Source organism: Rutidosis leptorrhynchoides, chromosome 1 (assembly GCF_046630445.1).
Source record: "Rutidosis leptorrhynchoides isolate AG116_Rl617_1_P2 chromosome 1, CSIRO_AGI_Rlap_v1, whole genome shotgun sequence".
Taxonomy (NCBI): domain Eukaryota; kingdom Viridiplantae; phylum Streptophyta; class Magnoliopsida; order Asterales; family Asteraceae; genus Rutidosis; species Rutidosis leptorrhynchoides.
In genome coordinates, this window is record NC_092333.1 from 336,702,946 (window position 1) to 336,727,796 (window position 24,851).

Sequence of the window (24,851 nt, forward strand, 5' to 3'; positions counted from 1 at the left end):
CAAAATTCTTCATTATTAATGCGATTGCAACGCATTCACACTGCGTTTTATGCGTAACATTCATTATTGTAATTTTTTCGCAGAAACCATCGACCTTACTAAAGGTTCACAAGAAGACGTGCAGTTCAATATCTCGCAGGATATTCCACACAATGTTTTCAGCAAAGAGTTCACTCCAGCAAGCCCTATTATGTCAATAAAATTTGACAATTTTCATGAGCACATAAACATCGACCGCGCAACAGCCGCAAATCAATTAAAGCAGCTTGCATCTGCGGTTCCTGCAGATGTTCGTGCAGAATTTCAAAAATTTGACGATGAGACCGTGGAAAGTGCACGGGTACAAAATTTATATACTGCGTTATGCCTTCTTGTGGATGATGTCCCCCGTAGGGACAAGTTGGTGACGGAGCTTATGGCTCAAGAAAAAGCTTTAAAGCAAGCTGATAAGAAGATTGCGTGTCTAGAGAAGGAAAACGCAACACTAAAGAAAGATCTTGGATCTTCTCAAATCGCACTTCAATCCGCGGAAGATCAAGTGACCACACTGACTACCGCACTTGAGTCCCAGCCGCAAGCTGAAGCTACAGATGAGCAATTTAAACAACTCGTCGAGTATCTTCTCTCCCTTAGCCATAAGATAATGGATTCCAACCCTGTATCGCAGAAATTCCAAGAGTACCTTAATGCGGCTAAACTCCTTGAACGTTGCGAATTTCTGTCGATAATTGAAAATGCTTATGGGATTGGTCCACCGTATCCAGAGGTCATCGACAAGGAAATATGCGAAATAGAGGTTGCAAAGCAGATTTATGATGAAACCAGTAAAGGCATCGAATGTATTGACATTCTGGCGCTCTCTGCGCTTTGCCAAGAGGAAAATGTTACCATGAAATATATTATGGAACTTAATTTGTAATGATGTAGATAATCCGCAATAATGATTGCGTATATTTTTGTTTGTAACACTTGACCGCAGTCATATTCGGGTTTTTAATAGAAAATGTTCATATTAGTTGCAACTTTTAATTTTTATAGCGCTTTAAGTACTTTTTAATATTCATAACCACTAGCATTGTCCTTTGCATGTTCACTGTTTATTATTGTGCACATAATAAACAATTACTTTATGCAAAATAACCTGTATGCGCGTGCTAATCTGCACATTATGAATCTTCTAAGTCCGCCGAAACGATCCTTAGGCATGTAAATTTGTGTTTTTTGCGAAGCATCCAAGTACGGCTGAATCTAATACTTTGGGCAAAATTTCCAATATTTACCTTTTCGCATACACATTCCATATGTTTATTACCAAACACTAAGTGGGCTTTTCCATCACTTATTCAATTTTGAACTTTGTATCCTCATATTGCTACTGATTTATAATTTTCGCACAAATGCTCATTTATGTGCATTATTTAATTTCACATAACAGAATTAATGCGGCTTCATAATGGTTAACATTATTTTGATGCAATCAACTGTATTCTTAGTTTCAACAGAATACTGCATAAAGTGGGCTTTTCCATCACTTTTATGCCATACCTTAATAACTTTCTTGTTTTATGCATCACAATTAACTTTACGTACAGCAACATCATAAGAAAAATCAACACACTTTATTTATTTACATTTGATTGTTTTCAAACAACAATCAATAGGTGAAAACACTTGGCATTGTTACTTTTAAACAAAAATATGCAAATCACAATTCAGATGATCTATCATTCGCATTAAACCTTCTATGCGGAACTTCAGATATGCACATTTTAATATCACTCAATCACCATGAAATTTGCGTTTGTTACCACCATATGGCCTTCTGTTCCCGCATTATCATTCAACATTACAGATGCACATAATGACTGCTGATCCGCAGATGTAACTGTCGCAATGCCATTGGTTGTTGCAAACTTTACCATCCCGTGAATTAGGGAGGAAACAATGCCCAGTCTGCAAACAGCTGTGCGCCCCAAAAGAATGTTATAGCGCGAAACAGTATTCATCACATACAAACTCAATTGAGCTTTACGCGAAAGTTGTGCGTTTTGCTCATCAACAACTTCAATTTCCAACTCCAACTGCCCGATAGGCCACGCAGACTCACCAGAAAAGCCTGACAAAGACATTGCGGTTGGCCTCAACTTGGATTGAACATCTTTTGGCAATTTGCGAAAACACTGGTTATACATAACATCAACACTACTACCAGTGTCTATGTGGACTTTCATCACTTGAATACCCAACTCCGCAATCTTGTATGATATAACAATTTGTTCCTCCAAAAATGCGCAACCATTTTCTGCCGCAAAAGTTATAGGCACAAGCTGCCAATTTTCATAGATTTCTAACGACTTTTGCTGTTGTGTATCACCATTAACAGTCACGATGTTTATAACTTGAATTTGCTGCAAAGTATCCTTTTTTCCAACCACCTTTGCACCCAAATTTTTAACCGCGGGTACTTTGCGTTCTTGTTGCACCACTGTGTTAACATTTGGCGTTTTTGGGGTAGCTGCCAATGCGGGCACAACCATCGCATCGGCGGAATTTGCTTCCTTGGTAAAAAGATGATTGAATTTTCCCTATCCAACCGCATCAAGGTCGCGACAACGATTTGTATCATGCCCATAGTCGTCATGAAAAATACAAAATTTTGATTTGTCACGCCTATTATTATCACTCAACTGCGGTGGATCTGGAAATGCTTTAGCAACACGTGTAACGACCCTGGATTTTCCAACGTTTATTTATTAATAATTATTATTATTAATACGCGTGATTAAACGAATGTATGTTATTACATTTACATGTTGCCATGATTGCCCGTACTTGACTTTAATTGCCCGAAACGTCTTTGTGACACACGAAACTTTCACGAATAATATTTTTAGAATATTATTTACATCCATGATTAAGTTTATTAATCATTTTAATTAACTAAGGTTATTGGTTAATTACTTGGGCTTTTGTTGGACTTAACTTGTTAATTACTTGAACTTGGGCCTTTATTAGTATTAGTGGACTTAAGAAGCCCACCCTACTTCTTTAGTGGACTTATTAGCCCAACACTACATGTAAGTATTACTTTAGAGTGTAACTAGTTAGTTTAAGGTAATTGGAATCTTGTTACATATTACTTGCATACCTTCCCCATGTAAGCACCCCTAGTATCCAACTTTGTAAGACTTTACATGAATTGAACTAGTGGATATTTGACTTCCCCTTTCCTCCTTGCAAACCGTCAACTTGGTGTGGTATATGGGAGGGTTCTTTTCATTTTTACTTGTTATTTCTTTCACTAGCTCACTTCACATTTCAAACAGACACTACTTGCTTTCAAATTCTCTCAACTTTTCTCTCATTTTACTCTCTATATTGTAAGTAACTTGAAGCTTTTTCTCTTCCTTTCTTTCCTTCAAAACCGTGACCAAACACCCTTTATATCATCATCAATTGTTTAGTTGTTTACTTACATGTTGTTGTAGATTATTACTTACAAGTTCCAAGAATCAAACTACCTAGTTTCATTCTTCTTTTATCTTGTATTTACAAGAACACTCAAGAACATAAACTTACTAGTTTATGATTCTACCTTTATTGTTTTAAAGTTTGTAAGTTCATGGTTGTAAAAGTCATACTTGTGAATCATGTTTGTAAACTTTAAAGTTTACTTTCTTAAAGATCAAACTTTGGTTTGAATCTTTAAAGTATGAACAACCCATGGACTAGTTACTAGTTACTTGTTTACTTAGCTTACTTGCACTTTAATTTCATGTTTGTTGGTTGTTATTGGTCAAGTGTTACTAGTTAACCTTGATCTCATTAATCTTGAACTAAAAGTTAACTTTAAAAGTTCAAGAACATGTAAGTAAGCTTTCTTTAAATTATAACTTGGCACACTTATGTTAGATCTAGACTTTTGAGTCTTGGATCTTCAAGATCAAACTAAGAACTATGTTCTACAACTCAAGATCTTGATTTCATAAGTTTACTTTCAAGTTTGTAACTTATTATTAGTTTTAAAGTTCATGTATGTGTTAGATCTAAGACTTTGATGTAGATTTGGTTCATCAAAACTTCATACAACTCTTAAGTAAGTTGTGCTACATGTCTTAGACCTACACTTGTGTCATAATAGTCAAAACTTGGTTAATATTACTTTTACATTTCATGTATGTGTTGAATCTAAGACTTTGATGTAACTTTGGTTCATCAAAACACTTGCAACACTTAAGTGAGTTGTGCTTCATGTCTTAGACTTACACTTGGGTTATGATGGTCAAACCTTGGTGAAAATGATGCAAACACATCAACGGGTTGTACACTTGAAGCTATATGCATCAAGGATGAGAACCATGATAAGCATCGAGCACCAGGAACCACCGGAACCTACTGACCCTACAGTTATACTATTTCTGTGTCTGATCCGTACGACCTGGGCTATATTAATTATGATTTTCAGATATCTCTGTTCGAGTAGATAACTTTTCATATAGGACTCATCTTAATCCGAGTTACGGTTTAGGATTTATGGCCCTCCGATCGTCACTATGTCCATTTAACGTTGTGCTAAAAATTCTGACCTGCTCGCACTTAGACCGTCGCCACGGTCAAACAAAGACGAGTTTGCCTCTGTAATTTTTACCACAACTAAAGGACTCATATATGGAGCCATGGCCACTGGTCACACCTTATTTCAGTAGGTGTAGAGGCCGTGGTGACTGACCGAACTCAGCCTTCGTTTTAAACTACTTTCATGAACGAAACCTACTTTACACCTTTTGTTTGATGATGAATGATGATGACCTTTAAGACCTTATTTACATACTTTTAAACCTATTCAGACAATTTACTGACTTAGTACTATTTGACTTAGGTTGAGGACCCGTTTGGACAACCTTCATTACTTGCTTACTTTCCGAGTCATACTTTACCGCTACTTTATCATTGTGAGTTATAGCATTCCATTTTTACTTTAACTTATTTTGGGAACTGAGAATACATGCGGATTTTATGTTTTACATACTAGGCACGAGTACTTAAACTTATATATGTTTGGGTTATACAGCGGCATAAACATTCCCTTTAGCTCGGTAACGTTTAATCATTGGTTTTTGAACCGTGAACGCGAATCTTAGATATGGATCCATAGGGTTTGACATCCCCACTCGGGCTAGTAGCGCTAGCATTTAACGAGTGTTTAATACTTCATAAACATACGCACTTGCCAAGTGTACTTTCAGGGGGTATAAACATTAAGTTAGTTACCAAGTGCCCACGGTTGATGTGATGACCCGGAAAATTCTGACCAAATTTAAACTTAATCTTGTATGATTAACATTTCCGACACGATAAACAAAGTCTATGAAGTTAAATCTCAAAATTTTGAACTGTTCAATTAATCTTCGATTGTTCTCAACGAAACGCGAACAATTATATATAGATACATATACTATAACTTGAAAACGTAACAAAGTGTTGAGGATATGATACTGTGCATTAAACTTATTGGTTTAATTATCTGATTGATATATTTAACTACAGAGTTAAAAGATTATGCCAAACGATTCAAGTAAAAGATATTTACCGAGTCTCTTAAGAATTATGATATTATTACGAGTCTCTGTTGAGAGGTCCACTTGATTTGAGAAATCATTCATTTTAACGATATTCGGAATAAATGGTGAATTATTTGTTTAAATAACGTAATTTGGACACATACAATAATAAGGAATATTAACTGTTAAGAATTAACGTATTTTAAAACGTGTTTATAAATATTGAGAATAGATATTAACTTGGTTATGAAACGTTTGATAAATACTATTATATTAATAAATAACGAGATAATGATTTATAGAAGTACATGACCAAAATACTCTAAAGTTTAAGATATACTCTGGGTGGTATAATTTAGGGATAATTTAAGGCTATATTTTGACAAAGGTACGTGTCCCAGAATGAAAATTACAAGTTTTCTCAGCGTACGAAGGGACACTCGAAAAACCGGAACCGGGACATAAGTCGCGTAACAACGTACGACTTATCGGAACAAAAATTACAAGTTAACTATGCATGTGAATTTAATATAATATATAATTAATTATATAAATTAAATATATTATATATATTATTAATTATTATGTCGACAAACAAAAAAACAAAAATATGTGAGCTGGATCTGACGGCCATGCGATCGCATGAGAAATAGGCATAAAACCTATGCTATCGCATGGGCATCAGAATCAGGAATTATGCCTATAAATACAAGGTTTCTGCGCGAGTTGTTTTACACATATATTACTATGTGTAAATTTATTTATTTAAATTATTATTATTATTATTATTATTATTATTGTTATTATTATTATTATTAAGATTATTATTATTTATTTTATTATTATTAATAGTATTATTATTATTATTATTATTATTAATTATATCACTTAAAATACTACGACGAGGTCATGAGTGTGTCACTTTCAAAATGGGTTTTCAAGTGGGATAGAGCTAAGGAAACTATGGGTTATTACTAAGGAGGTTATGGGTATTGTTCGAGGGTTTTGCTCGTAAATCAAACCTAGTGTTTATCATCTCCGTTACTTCTACGTACTATCCTACAATATTGAATCTCAATATTGATACGTAAGCACTCATATTTTATCTTTTATATATTAATTGTGTATCCATGTCTAGTGCTCGAGTATATATATTTATACATACGTGTATGCTAAATTTTGTCGTTAAACAGTTTATAATAGATCACGAATTGAATACATATATTACTGGTAAAAGGTATATGATATACATGTTTTTGGAAAGCTGGCGAAAAATCAATAACTTTTCATTTAGATATCGAATAATTTCGATGAACGGATTAAAAGATATGAGCAACTGAATTATGATTGAAGTTAATTGAAATTGCTTTTGAATCTACAATTAAGATTTAAACAACTTGTTTACGAGATTGATAAATTGGATTTTTGAATATTACCAACCGAGTAAATGAATCCTTATATAAGGTACGTCTCGTTTTGTTAAACTATTGTCAAAATTGACTTTTTGAAATGACTTTGGATAACTTTTATATGTCGATCTCGAGCATTAGGATTGTGATACACTATGACCTGACCTAGATTGATAGACATTTATTGACCAACATATGTTCTCTAGGTTGAGATCTACGATTCTTTGATATACCGAGTTTCGGTTACATTACGATGAACAACTGTATGTGCTGCTAAGGTGATTTTCATATGATCCCTTTTACTCTATATTTTTGGGCTGAGAATACATGCACTTTATTTTAAACGCAATGGATACAAGTACATACTAAATTCTACACTAAGTTTGAACCGAAAATTCCTTAGCTTTGGTAACTAGTAACTGCCAGTTATAAGAACTGGTGGGCGCGAGTTGTAGTATATGGATCCATAGGGCTTGATATCCCCGTCCGAGCTAGAGCACTAGCCTTTTAACGGACGTATGCTATTTGAGAAGCGTACACGTTGGTTTGCGTGTATTATTAAGATGATTATACAAAGGGTACAAATTATATATACGTTAAGTTTAGTTACCAGGGTGCTCAATTTCGTAGAATATTTTGATAAACGTTTCTGGATGAAACAACTGAAATCTTGTGATCCATCTTTATATACAGATTATGCGAAACATACAAACTATGAACTCACCAACCTTTGTGTTGACACTTGTTAGCATGTTTATTCTCAGGTTTCCTAGAAGTCTTCCGCTGTTTGCTTATATGATAGACAAGCTATGTGCATGGAGTCTTACATGGCATATTTTTCAAGAAAACGTTGCATTCAACAAATCATCACCATGTATCTTATTTTGACTGCATTGTCAACAGAAGTACTGTTGTAAACTATTATTTACGGTGATTGTCTATATGTAGAAATCATCAGATGTCGAAAACCTTTGATTTAAATATTCATATATGGTTTGCCTTTTTAAAAGAGTGCGATGTTTATAAAATGTATCATATAGAGGTCAAATACCTCGCAATGAAATCGATGAATGACGTGTTCGTCCATATGGATTTGGAGCGATCGTCACAGTTGGTATCAGAGCGTTGGTCCTAGCGAACCAGGTCTTGCATGAGTGTGTCTAATTGATAGTTGTTTAGATGCATTAGTGAGTCTGGACTTCGACCGTGTCTGCATGTCAAAAGTTTTGCTTATCATTTCTTGTCGAAAATTACATGCTTATCATTCTTAAGTCTAGACATGTTTTCCTGCATTTATTGCATAAATAGTGTATAGACAAAAATTCATATCTTAGCGTATCTGTTACTGTAAACTTTTCCTGACATCTTCAGAAAATTTCTACGTGATTTATGGAATTTGGTATTATATATACATATGTATATTATGTATTGAAGAATACCAAACTAAATTCTATAATCTAATTCATATCAAAAATCATCTCCCTAATTATACAAGATGGATCACGTATCTAGTTCAAATTCCTTAAACTCCGACAGCTATTCCGATATGGATATTCACCTGAATTCCGAAGACAGTGTAACCGGAATGGATCAACCAATTAGCCATAATCTATTCTGGATGAATTGGGGATGGGTTCGTAGTCTACTTAATTATTGGAGACAAGAAGAAGGTGATCCATTCCATCCACCACATTGCCCTCTTGGTGAAGAACCTGAAGCACTTACCGGTGAACCTGTTCGTAATACCATTTTCTCTCTCATCTCCAGAATATCTCGTCATGATCATATACTCTCTCAAATTCTGGATCTTATTCATCCGCTCGTCCGAACCGCCATTCATCTCGGTGTAGTAGAAGAAGTCAACGAGCTTCGCGCTCGGATAGTGGCTTTGGAGAATACGGTGCAAAGGTTACAAACACCAGCAGCATCACCGGCATCAACAGTACCACCGACAACAACACCAACAGTACCATTACCACCACCAACAACATCCGCATCACAAACCTCAACTTCACAATCTGTTCCACGAGCATCAACGTCATACGCATCGTAGTTACCAAGAAATACCAGCAACAATATCCGATGAAGTATTAACTCATTTCCCCTGAAGAAATTTTATGTATATTTAATATATATATGAATTTTGAAATCAAAATAAATCTTTTCGTACTAAGCTATTACGTGTGAATCTTAACTGGTAGGTACTACTCGGTTAGTTCATATTACTAATATGCAATGATGTACATTCTTTCTTAACAACTTAACCATTGTTAACTACAATCTCTGTTTCAACCCAATGAATTCCATTTCATAATAAACCAAGTATATTAATCAATTACATAATTGATTTTACATTTTCATTTTCGATGTACTCGAAACTTTTCAGAAAACATCATCTGTGCCTTGTAAGGTTCACAAAGATTCCACAAGCATCAACATCCTTCACCGAGAAATAAGAATAAATAATGAAGTATCGATTACATTAGCGAAATACTCCGCAAAGATTATGTAATCTTTAATGTTTTAGAGATTAATCATTTCTAAGTCAAGCCGAAAATCAAATGAGCTTAATATGATATTAACTCATTAAATCTGTATTACATCTGAAGAAAATATACATACATATATTTTCATAAAGACAGTAATAAAAATTCATTTGTACAAAGTATTAATTGTGAAATCTTTAACGGGTAGGTACTACTCGAGAAATATTTAAGTTCACAATTAATATGTTACACTGTACATTCTTCAACTTTGATTCAAAAATTATTAACAATACTCACAACGATATACAATCATTCTCATACAAATTCGATTACATATTCTGATATTGACGGATCATAATCCAAGTCATAACTCTGAACCAGTAACATCATTCTTAGATCTCTACATCTTTCAAAGCTATACTTTAACTTCAAAACTGTGCAAGATCCTTTAGCGTTGTTAATATCGAAAATAATCTTGCCATCCTTTTCAAAGTATCCAGTTTTATCACACTTCCAACCAGTCAACTTCGACTTTTTTAGATTATCCTTATTATAACCTTGACATATACGTTTTTGTTACTGGGGAACCTTTTATGTTCCACCACATTAGCAGTAAATTTACCAAACAACTTTATTAATTCTTAACCTTTCGAAAAATCCTTATACTCATTGAAACCCTATCATGTACTCATCCACATCTTGTAACAATAATTTCCATACCAACCACCGGGAATTAGCAATCAGTATTTTGAATCTCGCAGAATTTTCTACGGCAACAGTTATATATATAACATCTATCTTCTAGACTTACATAATTAGAATGTGAAGTTTCTGAAAAACACCCCAAACTACGAAACTAGTTCTACGAATTTTGGAAAAATGCTGATGAAGCAGCAAAAACTGTAAACTACTTTAACAGTCAAAAGTTTGATGATAAAGAGTAGTGTGTTGGAAAAGCACAGAAAAAGAGAAGGTTTGAAACTGGAAAACGGGTTGAGCAAAGTATGAAGGAAGCTGTAGACAAATCACAAGGACGAAAACTACCTTCAAAGAATCCAAATGATTCAGTATCTGCTGAAACCATTAGTAAGAATGTTACTTTTTATTCTAAACCTTCACAGACAGGTTTTCTGCATCATCCTCTGATATTAGAAATTCTAAGATATCATCGTATCTTCCATTAATAAATATCCTCCATATTTCTGAAGATATTTTCATAACTATTCTTATCTGAAATCATTTATCTCTCCATGCTATCTGTGTTACATCATAAAAGAAACTATTTTAGTTTCTAATTTCTGAAAATTTTGAAAAATGGATGTTTTTGAAGTAGTGTTGGGAATTGAAGCATGAGTTAGTATAATATAATGACACTTGATCAACGTGATTATATTACAGTAAGTCATGTTGAGTTTCTAATGGAACGTGATAAAGGTTCACAGATCATACCCTCATCATGAACCATGTTACATAACTCTTTCATTCTATTTAACCTCTAAACATATCAAGAAAATATTTTTATTGATGATTCGGTCTTTTTCGAGGTATTCTGGTAATTTGACAAGTCAGATTGTGCCATTACCATTTCTTTCTTAGAACATTAATTATGTTCATTTCAAAATCCATACCTACGAATTTTGGACCATTATTCGCTTGACTTAAAGTCGGGAAAAGAAAACGAAAGCATAAAGCTCCGAAATATAATGAAAAATATAAAGCCCGAAAACAACCCCGAAATTACAAACCGTGTATATCAATGCGTATAGCAATATAAAGACACGGGAGAATAAAAAATAATATAACCCCAAGGTAATAGGAGAAGAAAATAACCTCCTCTGGTGGCAGATGAAAAAGAAGAATGAATGATATGATAGCCAAGAAAATATCAAGAATCGGAACTGGATGAAGCATTTTCACAAATCTTTTGTAAGTATGAAATAAGAAAGAAGATTATAGGAGTGGTGAAAATAAATGAAACGGAAGAGGTTAATTTATAGCAAAATATCAGACATAGCAATCGAGGCAGATTACGCATTTAATCAAAGGAAATCCTAATTTCCTTAAATTCTGAAGTATCAAATCTTATTTAAATTATGAAGATTTTCTATTCCTTAAATTCCGGAAATCAATCGTTACGACATCAAGAGATACGACGAATCTCTATTCTCCATGTCACTCTATTACGATAACTTCTTTCATACACTTCGAGTAATCGGATTGTTTTATCCGTATTATTCAATGGTGATAAAATTATATTTACCAACTCATATTCGTCATGAAAACATTTTTATTATCAGCCATGACGACCTCACTCAAATTTCGGGACGAAATTTCTTTAACGGGTAGGTACTGTGATGACCCGGAAAATTCTGACCAAATTTAAACTTAATCTTGTATGATTAACGTTTCCGACACGATAAACAAAGTCTATGAAGTTAAATCTCAAAATTTTGAACTGTTCAATTAATCTTCGATTGTTCTCAACGAAACGCGAACAATTATATATAGATACATATACTATAACTTGAAAACGTAACAAAGTGTTGAGGATATGATACTGTGCATTAAACTTATTGGTTTAATTATCTGATTGATATATTTAACTACAGAGTTAAACGATTATGCCAAACGATTTAAGTAAAAGATATTTACCGAGTCTCTTAAGAATTATGATATTATTACGAGTCTCTGTTGAGAGGTCCACTTGATTTGAGAAATCATTCATTTTAACGGTATTCGGAATAAATGGTGAATTATTTGTTTAACTAACGTAATTTGGACACATACAATAATAAGGAATATTAACTGTTAAGAATTAATTATATGAATAACTTGCGATACGTATTTTAAAACGTGTTTATAAATATTGAGAATAGATATTAACTTGGTTATGAAACGTTTGATAAATATTATTATATTAATAAATAACGAGATAATGATTTATAGAAGTACATGACCAAAATACTCTAAAGTTTAAGATATACTCTGGGTGGTATAATTTAGGGATAATTTAAGGCTATATTTTGACAAAGGTACGTGTCCCAGAATGAAAATTACAAGTTTTCTCAGCGTACGAAGGGACACTCGAAAAACCGGAACCGGGACATAAGTCGCGTAACAACGTACGACTTATCGGAACAAAAATTACAAGTTAACTATGCATGTGAATTTAATATAATATATAATTAATTATATAAATTAAATATATTATATATATTATTAATTATTATGTCGACAAACAAAAAAACAAAAATATGTGAGCTGGATCTGACGGCCATGCGATCGCATGAGAAATAGGCATAAAACCCATGCGATCGCATGGGCATCAGAATCAGGAATTATGCCTATAAATACCAGGTTTCTGCGCGAGTTGTTTTACACATATATTACTATGTGTAAATTTATTTATTTAAATTATTATTATTATTATTATTATTAAGATTATTATTATTTATTTTATTATTATTAATAGTATTATTATTATTATTATTATTATTAATTATATCACTTAAAATACTACGACGAGGTCATGAGCGTGTCACTTTCAAAATGGGTTTTCAGGTGGGATAGAGCTAAGGAAACTATGGGTTATTACTAAGGAGGTTATGGGTATTGTTCGAGGGTTTTGCTCGTAAGTCAAACCTAGTGTTTATCATCTCCGTTACTTCTACGTACTATCCTACAATATTGAATCTCAATATTGATACGTAAGCACTCATATTTTATCTTTTATATATTAATTGTGTATCCATATCTAGTGCTCGAGTATATATATTTATACATACGTGTATGCTAAATTTCGTCGTTAAACAGTTTATAATAGATCACGAATTAAATACATATATTACTAGTAAAAGGTATATGATATACATGTTTTTGGAAAGCTGGCGAAAAATCAATAACTTTTCATTTAGATATCGAATAATTTCGATGAACGGATTAAAAGATATGAGCAACTGAATTATGATTGAAGTTAATTGAAATTGCTTTTGAATCTACAATTAAGATTTAAACAACTTGTTTACGAGATTGATAAATTGGATTTTTGAATATTACCAACCGAGTAAATGAATCCTTATATAAGGTACGTCTCGTTTTGTTAAACTATTGTCAAAATTGACTTTTTGAAACGACTTTGGATAACTTTTATATGTCGATCTCGAGCATTAGGATTGTGATACACTATGACCTGACCTAGATTGATAGACATTTATTGACCAACATATGTTCTCTAGGTTGAGATCTACGATTCTTTGATATACCGAGTTTCGGTTACATTACGATGAACAACTGTATGTGCTGCTAAGGTGAGTTTCATATGATCCCTTTTACTCTATATTTTTGGGCTGAGAATACATGCACTTTATTTTAAACGCAATGGATACAAGTACATACTAAATTCTACACTGAGTTTGAACCGAAAATTCCTTAGCTTTGGTAACTAGTAACTGCCAGTTATAAGAACTTTTGGGCGCGAGTAGTAGTATATGGATCCATAGGGCTTGATATCCCCGTCCGAGCTAGAGCACTAGCCTTTTAACGGACGTATGCTATTTGAGAAGCGTACACGTTGGTTTGCGTGTATTATTAAGATGATTATACAAAGGGTACAAATTATATATACGTTAAGTTTAGTTACCAGGGTGCTCAATTTCGTAGAATATTTTGATAAACGTTTCTGGATGAAACAACTGAAATCTTGTGATCCATCTTTATATACAGATTATGCGAAACATACAAACTATGAACTCACCAACCTTTGTGTTGACACTTGTTAGCATGTTTATTCTCAGGTTTCCTAGAAGTCTTCCGCCGTTTGCTTATATGATAGACAAGCTATGTGCATGGAGTCTTACATGGCATATTTTTCAAGAAAACGTTGCATTCGACAAATCATCACCATGTATCTTATTTTGACTGCATTGTCAACAGAAGTACTGTTGTAAACTATTATTTACGGTGATTGTCTATATGTAGAAATCATCAGATGTCGAAAACCTTTGATTTAAATATTCATATATGGTTTGCCTTTTTAAAAGAATGCGATGTTTATAAAACGTATCATATAGAGGTCAAATACCTCGCAATGAAATCGATGAATGACGTGTTCGTCCATATGGATTTGGAGCGATCGTCACAGTTGAGCATATACTTAAACATACTGATTTGGATTACTATTTCGAAACGCTCTTTGTAGCACTAAAATCTCGTGGCCTACCTTACATTACTGTTATACTTAAACTATAGCTTACCAACCTTTGTGTTGATGTTTTTAAGCATGTTTTTCTCAGGTGCTTAAGGTTGCTTCCGCTGTTGTACTAGTCTTGCTGTAGACACCCGCTGCTCTAGAGTTGTCACTGCATGAACTACTTTATCTTGCATTCAAACTTTAGTACTTTTGAACTATGATTTGTAATGACCATTTGGGGTCACATACACTTATTAAATTCTTCGGTTCATAGGAGCATACTTTTGATGTAAAACATTTGACGTTAGTTATGACGTCACCTTTTATTTAAGAATGCAAACTCTTTTCGAAATCGCATATAGTACTTAACCTTGTAATGATCCTGTTGTTGATGGTCCGTACATGTTGATTTAGTACGGGGCATCACATTTGGTATCAGAGCATTGGTTATAGGGAATTAGGATGCATTAGTGAGTCTAAGACCGACCCGAGTAGGATTCACTAATAGGACTAATCTACAACTTGCTAGTTTACTTATTTCTGCGGAACTTGCTGCATGCTACTGTTATACTACTGCATGCCACCGCTTACTTCTACTGCTGTATGAGCTTAATGCATGCTACCGTTTCTTTTTACTGCTATGTAAACTCACTGTATGCTTTTGCTTACTCTCGCTACTGCATGCTGCCATCTCCTTTTAGCATGTTACTTCGGTATGATACTGTTACTATTTGCCATGCTACGTGCTGATGTAAATGATCTAGGCTGCTATAGTGTTATGCCTGATTACGCTCTTGCTACATGCCTACTATTCGCTATACCAACTTGGAGAACTTATCCTTCCCAGTTCAGATGTTTTCCTGAACTACTTTCCCACTCGTTTAACCCTAAGAACTAGTAGTCTAATCCACCTGTTACTACTGCTCCACCGTTCCAGAGATCGAAACATTACTTCATGCAATCTAGAAGATTGTTCAGCTGACACATATCCTGTACGCTTGCATGACCGTCACTTAACTCTTTCATTCTTCACCACTGCTCGACGATCTAACGACACTTTCGGACTTACGTCCCTAACACTCCTAGACTTTGGATAAGTCGGGAGGACATCTCCTCTCACAAGGTCATAGTACCTTCTACTGATGCTCAAACACATCGTATTACTACTTGCTACATGTACAACCTGACGTGAGACCCGGATTGAATATCTAGAAGGAACCTAACAACGTTACCTGAATCCGAACCTTTGAAGAAACTTCGAGACACTTAGGCATTAATACATGATCTATGGAACCTACGCACCCACATCGAGAAACTGTGAGATTAGTTATGTCGATTCTGTTTTGAGATGGCATGGATAAAGCACCATTAGATGAAATTGTGTATAATTGGAAGTGATCACGTTACATTGACCATATGGAATGGTATTGGAATGAATGCACGATTTAGTACGATATAATGACGCCAGGCCAGCGTGATTATATTGAAGTAAATCATGCAGAAGTTCCAATGTTACTACATGAGGAGTATGGGGTGATCCAGGGAAAATTTTGTTAGGGATCACTTGAGCATACACATTGTAGCCTGTTAAAGGTAGAGAAAGAATAACCACCTAACCAAGATACTGTACAAGAGGGGCCTTGATTGCAGAATTGATAACCTGAAAATTTGCTGTAGATATCGATACCCTGGACATTTAAGGAAAAAGTTCTCACATAGGAAAAACTTTAAAATTTCCTGCGGTAAAGAAATCGTTATGGAGACTTGCATGGATCCTGATTTTAGTTAGGGTACGTTTCATCACAACGTTTTATTGTCTCAAGGCTGTTTAATATTGGAGCGATAGAAACCTTATATCTAAGAACCTTAGTGCTACGACTAATAAGCCATTAACAACCATGAGGGTTAAGTATTCTATAGGGCAAGCAAATGGTAAGCTGAGGAATATAGAGGAATAATTTAAGGTAGTACTTTAAGATTAACAGGTGGGCCATTTGGAAATGACCTCATGTTAACCAAACTTGGGAGTTTTAATGTAGTAGTTGAAAAGGATTAGTTACCTACATACAGGCATATGTTATTTGAGAAGATTGACACAATTTTCGCGACAGTATAATAAGATTGGATGCAATAGTTGGGATGAACTTTAAGATTAACTTAATACTCATCAAGTTAGGAAGCTTTGATGAAATAGTTGGAACAAACTGACTTTCAAGGATGAAAGCGGAATTCATTTATTATGAGGAGAAATTATTCGTATACCTTGCAAGAATGGTGAAACTATTATGGGAAGAGATGTAGCCCGAAAACTGAACCTTATTAGTTACATGACAACAAGCCAAAATCCCATAATGGAAATGGGAAGAAATTCATCACTGAACTACCAAAGACGATAAGGCGGTTAGGAAATCATCTGGGTTATTATTGACCATCTCGCCAAATCTGCTCACTTTCTACCCGTAAGAGAAATCGATACAATGGACAAACTTGCACAGCGATACTTAAAGGAAATTGTATTTCGTCACTTCAGCAATTCAAATTCTATATTGAAGATTTCCCAAGAATCTCATTTGATACTCATTCTTACGCAACTCTAAATCCAAACTTATTACGAGGAGTTTCTTATTCGATGATAACCACAACATCATCCTTCTTACCTCGATATTAGTCATACCAGTTCGAAATTTTCCAAAAATCAATGAGTGGTTAACTCTCATCCTCATGCCCTCCCATTCGTATCTCACTTATAAGCAACAACTTCACACTTAAGCATTTTTGGTCAAAGGACTTATGCCCTACTAATAGTCATCAACCACATTTAAATCTAACAGTTTTCATTACCTCGTAACATTTTTGCTCAAATATCACTTAAAACTTAAAAAAAAAAAAAAAACTTTTAATCGATCCTCATCCATCATTTTCCAATTTGTAACCACCGATATATGAAAATTTTGGTTGCCAAAAATTTTTCACCCACTATTTTACGGAACGATCCTCTCAAAGTTTTATAAAAGTAAATTATTTTATCTGCCATTCATGCAAATTTTTGAAATCGTATCCGTTATACAAAATAAAGTAAATGGTTACTTATTTTTGTCAAATACATATGAAACTTTACTTTCACTTTCACAAATCAAATCTTTTATTCAGAAGATATTATACTTTGAATGGTACGTGTTGCACATAACCCTAATTTACTAAGAACTTCGTTTCATCTCTTACATTGTCACCGTAAACAATTTCTATGAAACTCTCGTTGCTTATTATATAAAACTTTTTGTTGCTTATCCGTATTCAAGTAATCATGGAGACTTTATAACCGACAAAATCGAGAGATTCAAGGCCTTCGTGCGTCAACTAACACTTAAACCATTCAAAACTATTGCGTTACCCCTAGGATTTATTTCACAACACCTGTTGGAACAATGCTCTTTCTTACGTAGCTCTAAGTCCTGGCTCATTCCAAGAGATTCTCATTTAGTGGTATTAATACCATCATTATTCCGACTTTAATACTAGTCATAATCTGTTTGGCACTTTGCAAATTCAAGAAGCAATTAACTTCTCATCCTCGTGCTCTATCCTTCGTACCCCACTTTTAGCAACGACTTTGCACGTAAATATTGTTGGCCCAAAGACTTGTGCCCTGATAATTACCAAGATACTACATTTATATTATTAGTTTTCATTACCTGGTAACTGGTCACCCGATGATTCAGAGCTTTTCCACTCAATCTTTCCAACTCGTAACCTTTGCAATACGAAAAACTATCCTTATCAAAATTTTTATACGTTGTTTATTTGTGCGGTCCTCACAAGGTTTACAGACAAGGAAAGTACTAAAAACTTTTCTGTCACTTATACAATTTATAAAATTCTATATGTATAAATTTATACTTACTTATTTTGATACTAAAGTTATATCTTCAAATTATTTAAAAACCGCTCCTTTACCGAGTTATTCAATTTAAGTCAAATAGTTTTGTGCAAAATGGTACACGTTGTACCTACTTCTAAATTTACTAGGAACTTTATTCCGTTTACGTTGTCACAACAAACGGTTAAAGGTTTTGTTTTTCAAAACTCCCTTAGTTGATTTTATTAAAGGTTTTCATATTAGACTACACCATGTATGGATCACACTTTTTCTCACCCTCTGTTAGAGATGAAACTTACTATTAAGATCTTTGTTAAAAACTCTTGAGCCACTTTGGGTGGCGGTTTTATAAAATTTGTCAGAAAATCTTTGCACCAATAAAATGTTCTCTTTAAAGCTAGACATGACAAAAACGTGGGCCGATAAATCAGTTTTCTGAGGTACACTCATTGGTCACCCCATTGTAGGAAAGGTACTAGGTGGGTTACTATTTTCAATACTTTACGGCAAATCACAACACCCTCGTAAACCTCATCTCTATGAATCAGTATGTTGAGACACAAGAATCATTTTTGGAGATTCTTTTCACTCGGAGTAAACCATCCGTTAGGACCAAGGGCTCACGTAACTTCTCATCCGCACATCCCCTTAAGTACATGGATAAATTCAGAACGAACCACTCGAAGAGTTCACTCTCGCTCAAAGACCACACCTTTCGTGCGAATTTCTTTCAGAAATGTAATATAAGATACTTTGAGAACCTATGAATCTTGTTATCCCTTGAGAGGGGACTGCTTAAAACATTTACGGCACTGATGTGGATACTCTATATGTTCCTTCCTTCATTGGTTGCAACTGTATGTTGCTCTAGTTAACGTTAACCCTAACTTCAACATGTAACTGAAAGGATGAAGTTACGTTACGGAACTGTGTTTTCATTTCATTCAAGGATAGGTTCACCTGCAGTATGGTAAACTTGGTGATATCCCTCATTGTTCGTTCAGACCGTTCTGAATACACTATGAATAATTATGGCTTGATAGTTCGATTGATCACTTTTAGCTAAATTTTAATTCACTTGTTCAAATGAAACGTTCTTAAATATCGGGTTCCTTATGCCTATGGTCTCCTTCCAAAATCAAGGGGTTAGTAAAATCCGTGGCTAACACTATCCAGACATCAAATCGCATGGTTGTGATCACCATGTTTTCCATTCTACCTGTCAGCTTTGTATTACGACATAAGTGCTCGATGTTTTAGATGAGCTTAGAAATATTCAGGACGCATTTCACGCATCCAGCTTACTGAAGGTGCCTGTAAGTCTAAACACACCATCTTTCCTTTTGTGGATATACATTCAGAGGACATACTCCTATTAATCAGAAATGAAATCAATTTGTTGACCTCTTAGGACAAGAGGCTTAATTTAAAGGCGTATACCTATTCTCACTTTCATACGCCGAGGTACCTTTCAAGGTAGATAACTTACTTCTGAGCCCATGAGTCTCACGAAACTTTGATACGCCCTTCTTATTTGAATACGGTACCATTGTTTGGTCACTCCTTAAAATTTCGGGATGAAATTTTCTTTAACAGGTGGGTAATGTAACGACCCTGGATTTTCCAACGTTTATTTATTAAAAATTATTATTATTAATACGTGTGATTAAACGAATGTATGTTATTACATTTACATGTTGCCATAATTGCCCTTACTTGACTTTAATTGCCTGAAACGTCTTTGTGACACACGAAACTTTCACGAATAATATTTTTAGAATATTATTTACATCCATGATTAAGTTTATTAATCATTTTAATTAACTAAGGTTATTGGTTAATTACTTGGGCTTTTGTTGGACTTAACTTGTTAATTACTTGAACTTGGGCCTTTATTAGTATTAGTGGACTTAAGAAGCCCACCCTACTTCTTTAGTGGACTTATTAGCCCAACACTACATGTAAGTATTACTTTAGAGTGTAACTAGTTAGTTTAAGGTAATTGGAATCTTGTTACATATTACTTGCACACCTTCCCCATGTAAGCACCCCTAGTATCCAACTTTGTAAGACTTTACATTAATTGAACTAGTGGATATTTGCCTTCCCCTTTCCTCCTTGCAAACCGTCAACTTGGTGTGGTATATGGGAGGGTTCTTTTCATTTTTACTTGTTATTTCTTTCACTAGCTAACTTCACATTTCAAACACACACTACTTTCTTCCAAATTCTCTCAACTTTTCTCTCATTTTACTCTCTATATTGTAAGTAACTTGAAGCTTTTTCTCTTCATTTCTTTCCTTCAAAACCGTGACCAAACACCCTTTATATCATCATCAATTGTTTAGTTGTTTACTTACATGTTGTTGTAGATTATTACTTACAAGTTCCAAGAATCAAACTACCTAGTTTCATTCTTCTTTTATCTTGTATTTACAAGAACACTCAAGAACATAAACTTACTAGTTTATGATTCTACCTTTATTGTTTTAAAGTTTGTAAGTTCATGGTTGTAAAAGTCATACTCGTGAATCATGTTTGTAAACTTTAAAGTTTACTTTCTTAAAGATCAAACTTTGGTTTGAATCTTTAAAGTATGAACAACCCATGGACTAGTTACTAGTTACTTGTTTACTTAGCTTACTTGCACTTTAATTTCATGTTTGTTGGTTGTTATTGGTCAAGTGTTACTAGTTAACCTTGATCTCATTAATCTTGAACTAAAAGTTAACTTTAAAAGTTCAAGAACATGTAAGTAAGCTTTCTTTAAATTATAACTTGGCACACTTATGTTAGATCTAGACTTTTGAGTCTTGGATCTTCAAGATCAAACTAAGAACTATGTTCTACAACTCAAGATCTTGATTTCATAAGTTTACTTTCAAGTTTGTAACTTATTATTAGTTTTAAAGTTCATGTATGTGTTAGATCTAAGACTTTGATGTAACTTTGGTTCATCAAAACTTCATACAACTCTTAAGTAAGTTTTGCTACATGTCTTAGACCTACACTTGTGTCATAATAGTCAAAACTTTATAAATATTACTTTTGCATTTCATGTATGTGTTGAATCTAAGACTTTGATGTAACTTTGGTTCATCAAAACACTTGCAACACTTAAGTGAGTTGTGCTTCATGTATTAGACTTACACTTGGGTTATGATGGTCAAACCTTGGTGAAAATGATGCAAACACATCAACGGGTTGTACACTTTAAGCTATATGCATCAAGGATGATAACCATGATAAGCATCGAGCACCAGGAACCACCGGAACCTACTGACCCTACTGTTATACTATTTCTGTGTCTGACCCGTACGACCTGGGCTACTGTAATTATGATTTTCAGATAGATCTGTTCGAGTAGATAATTTTTCAAATAGGACTCATCTTAATCCGAGTTACGGTTTAGGATTTATGGCTCTCCGATCGTCACTATGTCCATTTAATGTTGTGTTGAAAATTCTGATCTACTCGCACTTAGACCGTCGCCACGGTCAAACGAAGACTAGTTTGCCTCTGTAATTTTTACCACAACTAAAGGACTCATATACGGAGCCATGGCCACTGGTTTCACCTTATTTCAGGAGGTGTAGAGGCCGTGGTGACTGACCGAACTCAGCCTTTGTTTTAAACTACTTTCATGAACGAAACCTACTTTACACCTTTTGTTTGATGATGAATGAAGATGACCTTTAAGACCTTATTTACATACTTTTAAACCTATTCGGACAATTTACTGACTTAATACTATTTGACTTAGGTTGAGGACTTGTTTGGACAACCTTCATTACTTGCTTACTTTCCGGGTCATACTTTACCGCTACTTTATCATTGTGAGTTATAGCATTCCCTTTTTACTTTAACTTATTTTGGGAACTGAGAATACATGAGGGTTTTATGTTTTACATACTAGGCACAAGTACTTAAACTTATATATGTCTGGGTTATACAACGGCATAAACATTCCCTTTAGCTCGGTAACGTTTAATCATTGGTTTTTGAACTGTGAACGCGAATCTTAGATATGGATTCATAGGGTTTGACATCCCCACTCGGGCTAGTAGCGCTAGTATTTAACGAGTGTTTAATACTTCGTAAACATACGCACTTTCCAAGTGTAATTTCAGGGGGTATAAACGTTAAGTTAGTTACCAAGTGCCCATGGTTGAGCATATACTTAAACATACTGATTTGGATTACTGTTTCGAAACGCTCTTTGTAGCACTGAAATCTCGTGGCCTACCTTACATTACTGTTATACTTAAACTATAGCTCACCAACCTTTGTGTTGACGTTTTTAAGCATGTTTTTCTCAGGTGCTTAAGGTTGCTTCCACTGTTGTACTAGTCTTGCTGTAGACACCCGCTGCTCTAGAGTTGTCACTGCATGAACTACTTTATCTTGCATTCAAACTTTAGTACTTTTGAACTATGATTTGTAACGACCATTTGGGGTCACATACACTTATTAAATGCTTCGGTTCATAGGAGCATACTTTTGATGTAAAACATTTGACGTTAGTTATGACGTCACCTTTTATTTAAGAATGCAAACTCTTTTCAAAATCGCATATAGTACTTAACCTTGTAATGATCCTGTTGTTGATGGTCCGTACATGTTGATTTAGTACGGGGCATCACAACACGCTCCTGCAAAAGGATCTCTTTTGGTGATTTTGTCAAAGTTTGAATTACCGCAAAGGAATCATTATTCCATTTACGCGTATAATTCCTGTCGCGATTATTATAACCTTGATTACCACCATCTCCCCCATTACGCTGTCGGTCATTGCGCCAATTTCCACCATTATTGTTCCTTCTTTGCTGTCCAGATCCGCGGTTATAATCGCGGTAACCATCCCCGTTACCATCACGGTATGTGTCATTATCATCACGCCAACTCCTGTCCTTGCCCCAGCCGCAGTTTTGCATTATGTTACTGTCTTCACCACAGCGGATGTAATCATATGTTTCTTGCATGACTTTAGCAAAACTGCGTGGAACATCTCTGCGAAGACGCCGTACAAGAGTTGGGTGTCTCTGCGGATTTATTGCATGTACAAAACCAGAGATTTTTTGATCCTCATGGAGATTTGGAATTTTTTGACACTCATAAATGTATCTTGTCAGCAAACTTTCTAATGTCTCTTTAAAGCCTTGTTTGATGTCATGACACTCTATGTGGGTCTTTTTCTGCGGTAACAAGTTTTGAAATTGCAAGAGAAATTTTTCTCTTAAATCAACAAAACCCGCAATGCTTCTTGCGTTTAGATTATGAAACCACTCACGCGCTAATCCCTGCAACACCATTGGGAAGACGCGGCATGCAATTGCTTCATCCCAGTTATACGTGCTAACCACACCTTCAAATCTTTGCAAAAAATCAAGTGGATCTGTTAACCCTGAATATACACCCAAAGTTGCTGGCACAATGGGTGGTGTAGTGATTGGGTAATCAGATATGTGCTCAACAAACTTATCTATCGCGAATGTTATTTCAGTTGCATTTTTCGGCCGTACTTCCTTATTTTCCGCGCAATACTTCTCAATCTTTTGCTGTATAACATCTGGATGCTCAAATTTATGTTGCATATCCCTTGGTGCCAATTTTTTGAACATATCCGCCAAAAATGTTTGCGCATTCTCCATTTTCGCAGCCTGAGATGTTTCTCATTCTTCATGATAGCGCGGAACAGGTGTGGAAGGCCTTTTACGTTTCAATTTTGCAATTTCCACCACTTCAGGATCACTTTCAGAATTTTCAGAATTATCTGAATTTGGCATTATAACTTTTGCGGTTTTTGCTTTCTTTAAAAGCAACACTGGCGAACCAAAAGCTCTTTGATCTTGCTCTTCATCACGCACTCTTTCATCATGTTGGATGATTAACCTTTGCGTATTCGGCGATGATTCATTAAGTGGCCATTCAAAATTGTTTGGAATATGGAGGTCAAAACCTCTTTCTTTTAATAATTGCTTTGCCTCTAAGGGCGTGAGCACTTTTTTCGCAGTCTTTTTTGACGCTCCTTTTTCTACGTTTTCAGCGCCGCTATTCGCATTACCTTCATTGATCAAGGTTTTATCTAATTTTGTCTGCGCACTTGCAGAAGTTACTTTTGACCTCATTTCATCTATTTTCTGCTCTTCACGATTCTGCGGCACATTGCGCCTTGCCGCATTCACCTTTTCAGTTGCAACATTCATTTGTGTTTCTTCCATTACTTTAGCATTTACAGATGCTTTCACAAGAAACTCTTTAGTTTGCTGGCTAACGTCAGGACTTGATTGAAAATCAAAATTCGAAGCATTTTTTAGATCTAATGCACCT

At 34.7% G+C, this 24,851-nt stretch overlaps 1 protein-coding gene across 1 annotated transcript; it reads right to left on the bottom strand.

Moving 5' to 3' along the window:
* Positions 1-1,775: 1,775 nt before the first annotated feature.
* LOC139899473 (uncharacterized) lies at positions 1,776-24,172 on the bottom strand. The gene is made up of 2 exons (XM_071882302.1): positions 23,219-24,172; positions 1,776-2,585 (listed from the first exon to the last, which is right to left on the bottom strand). Exons 1-2 carry the CDS (start codon positions 24,170-24,172, stop codon positions 1,776-1,778), a joined length of 1,764 nt encoding a protein of 587 aa, XP_071738403.1.
* Positions 24,173-24,851: the final 679 nt, after the last annotated feature.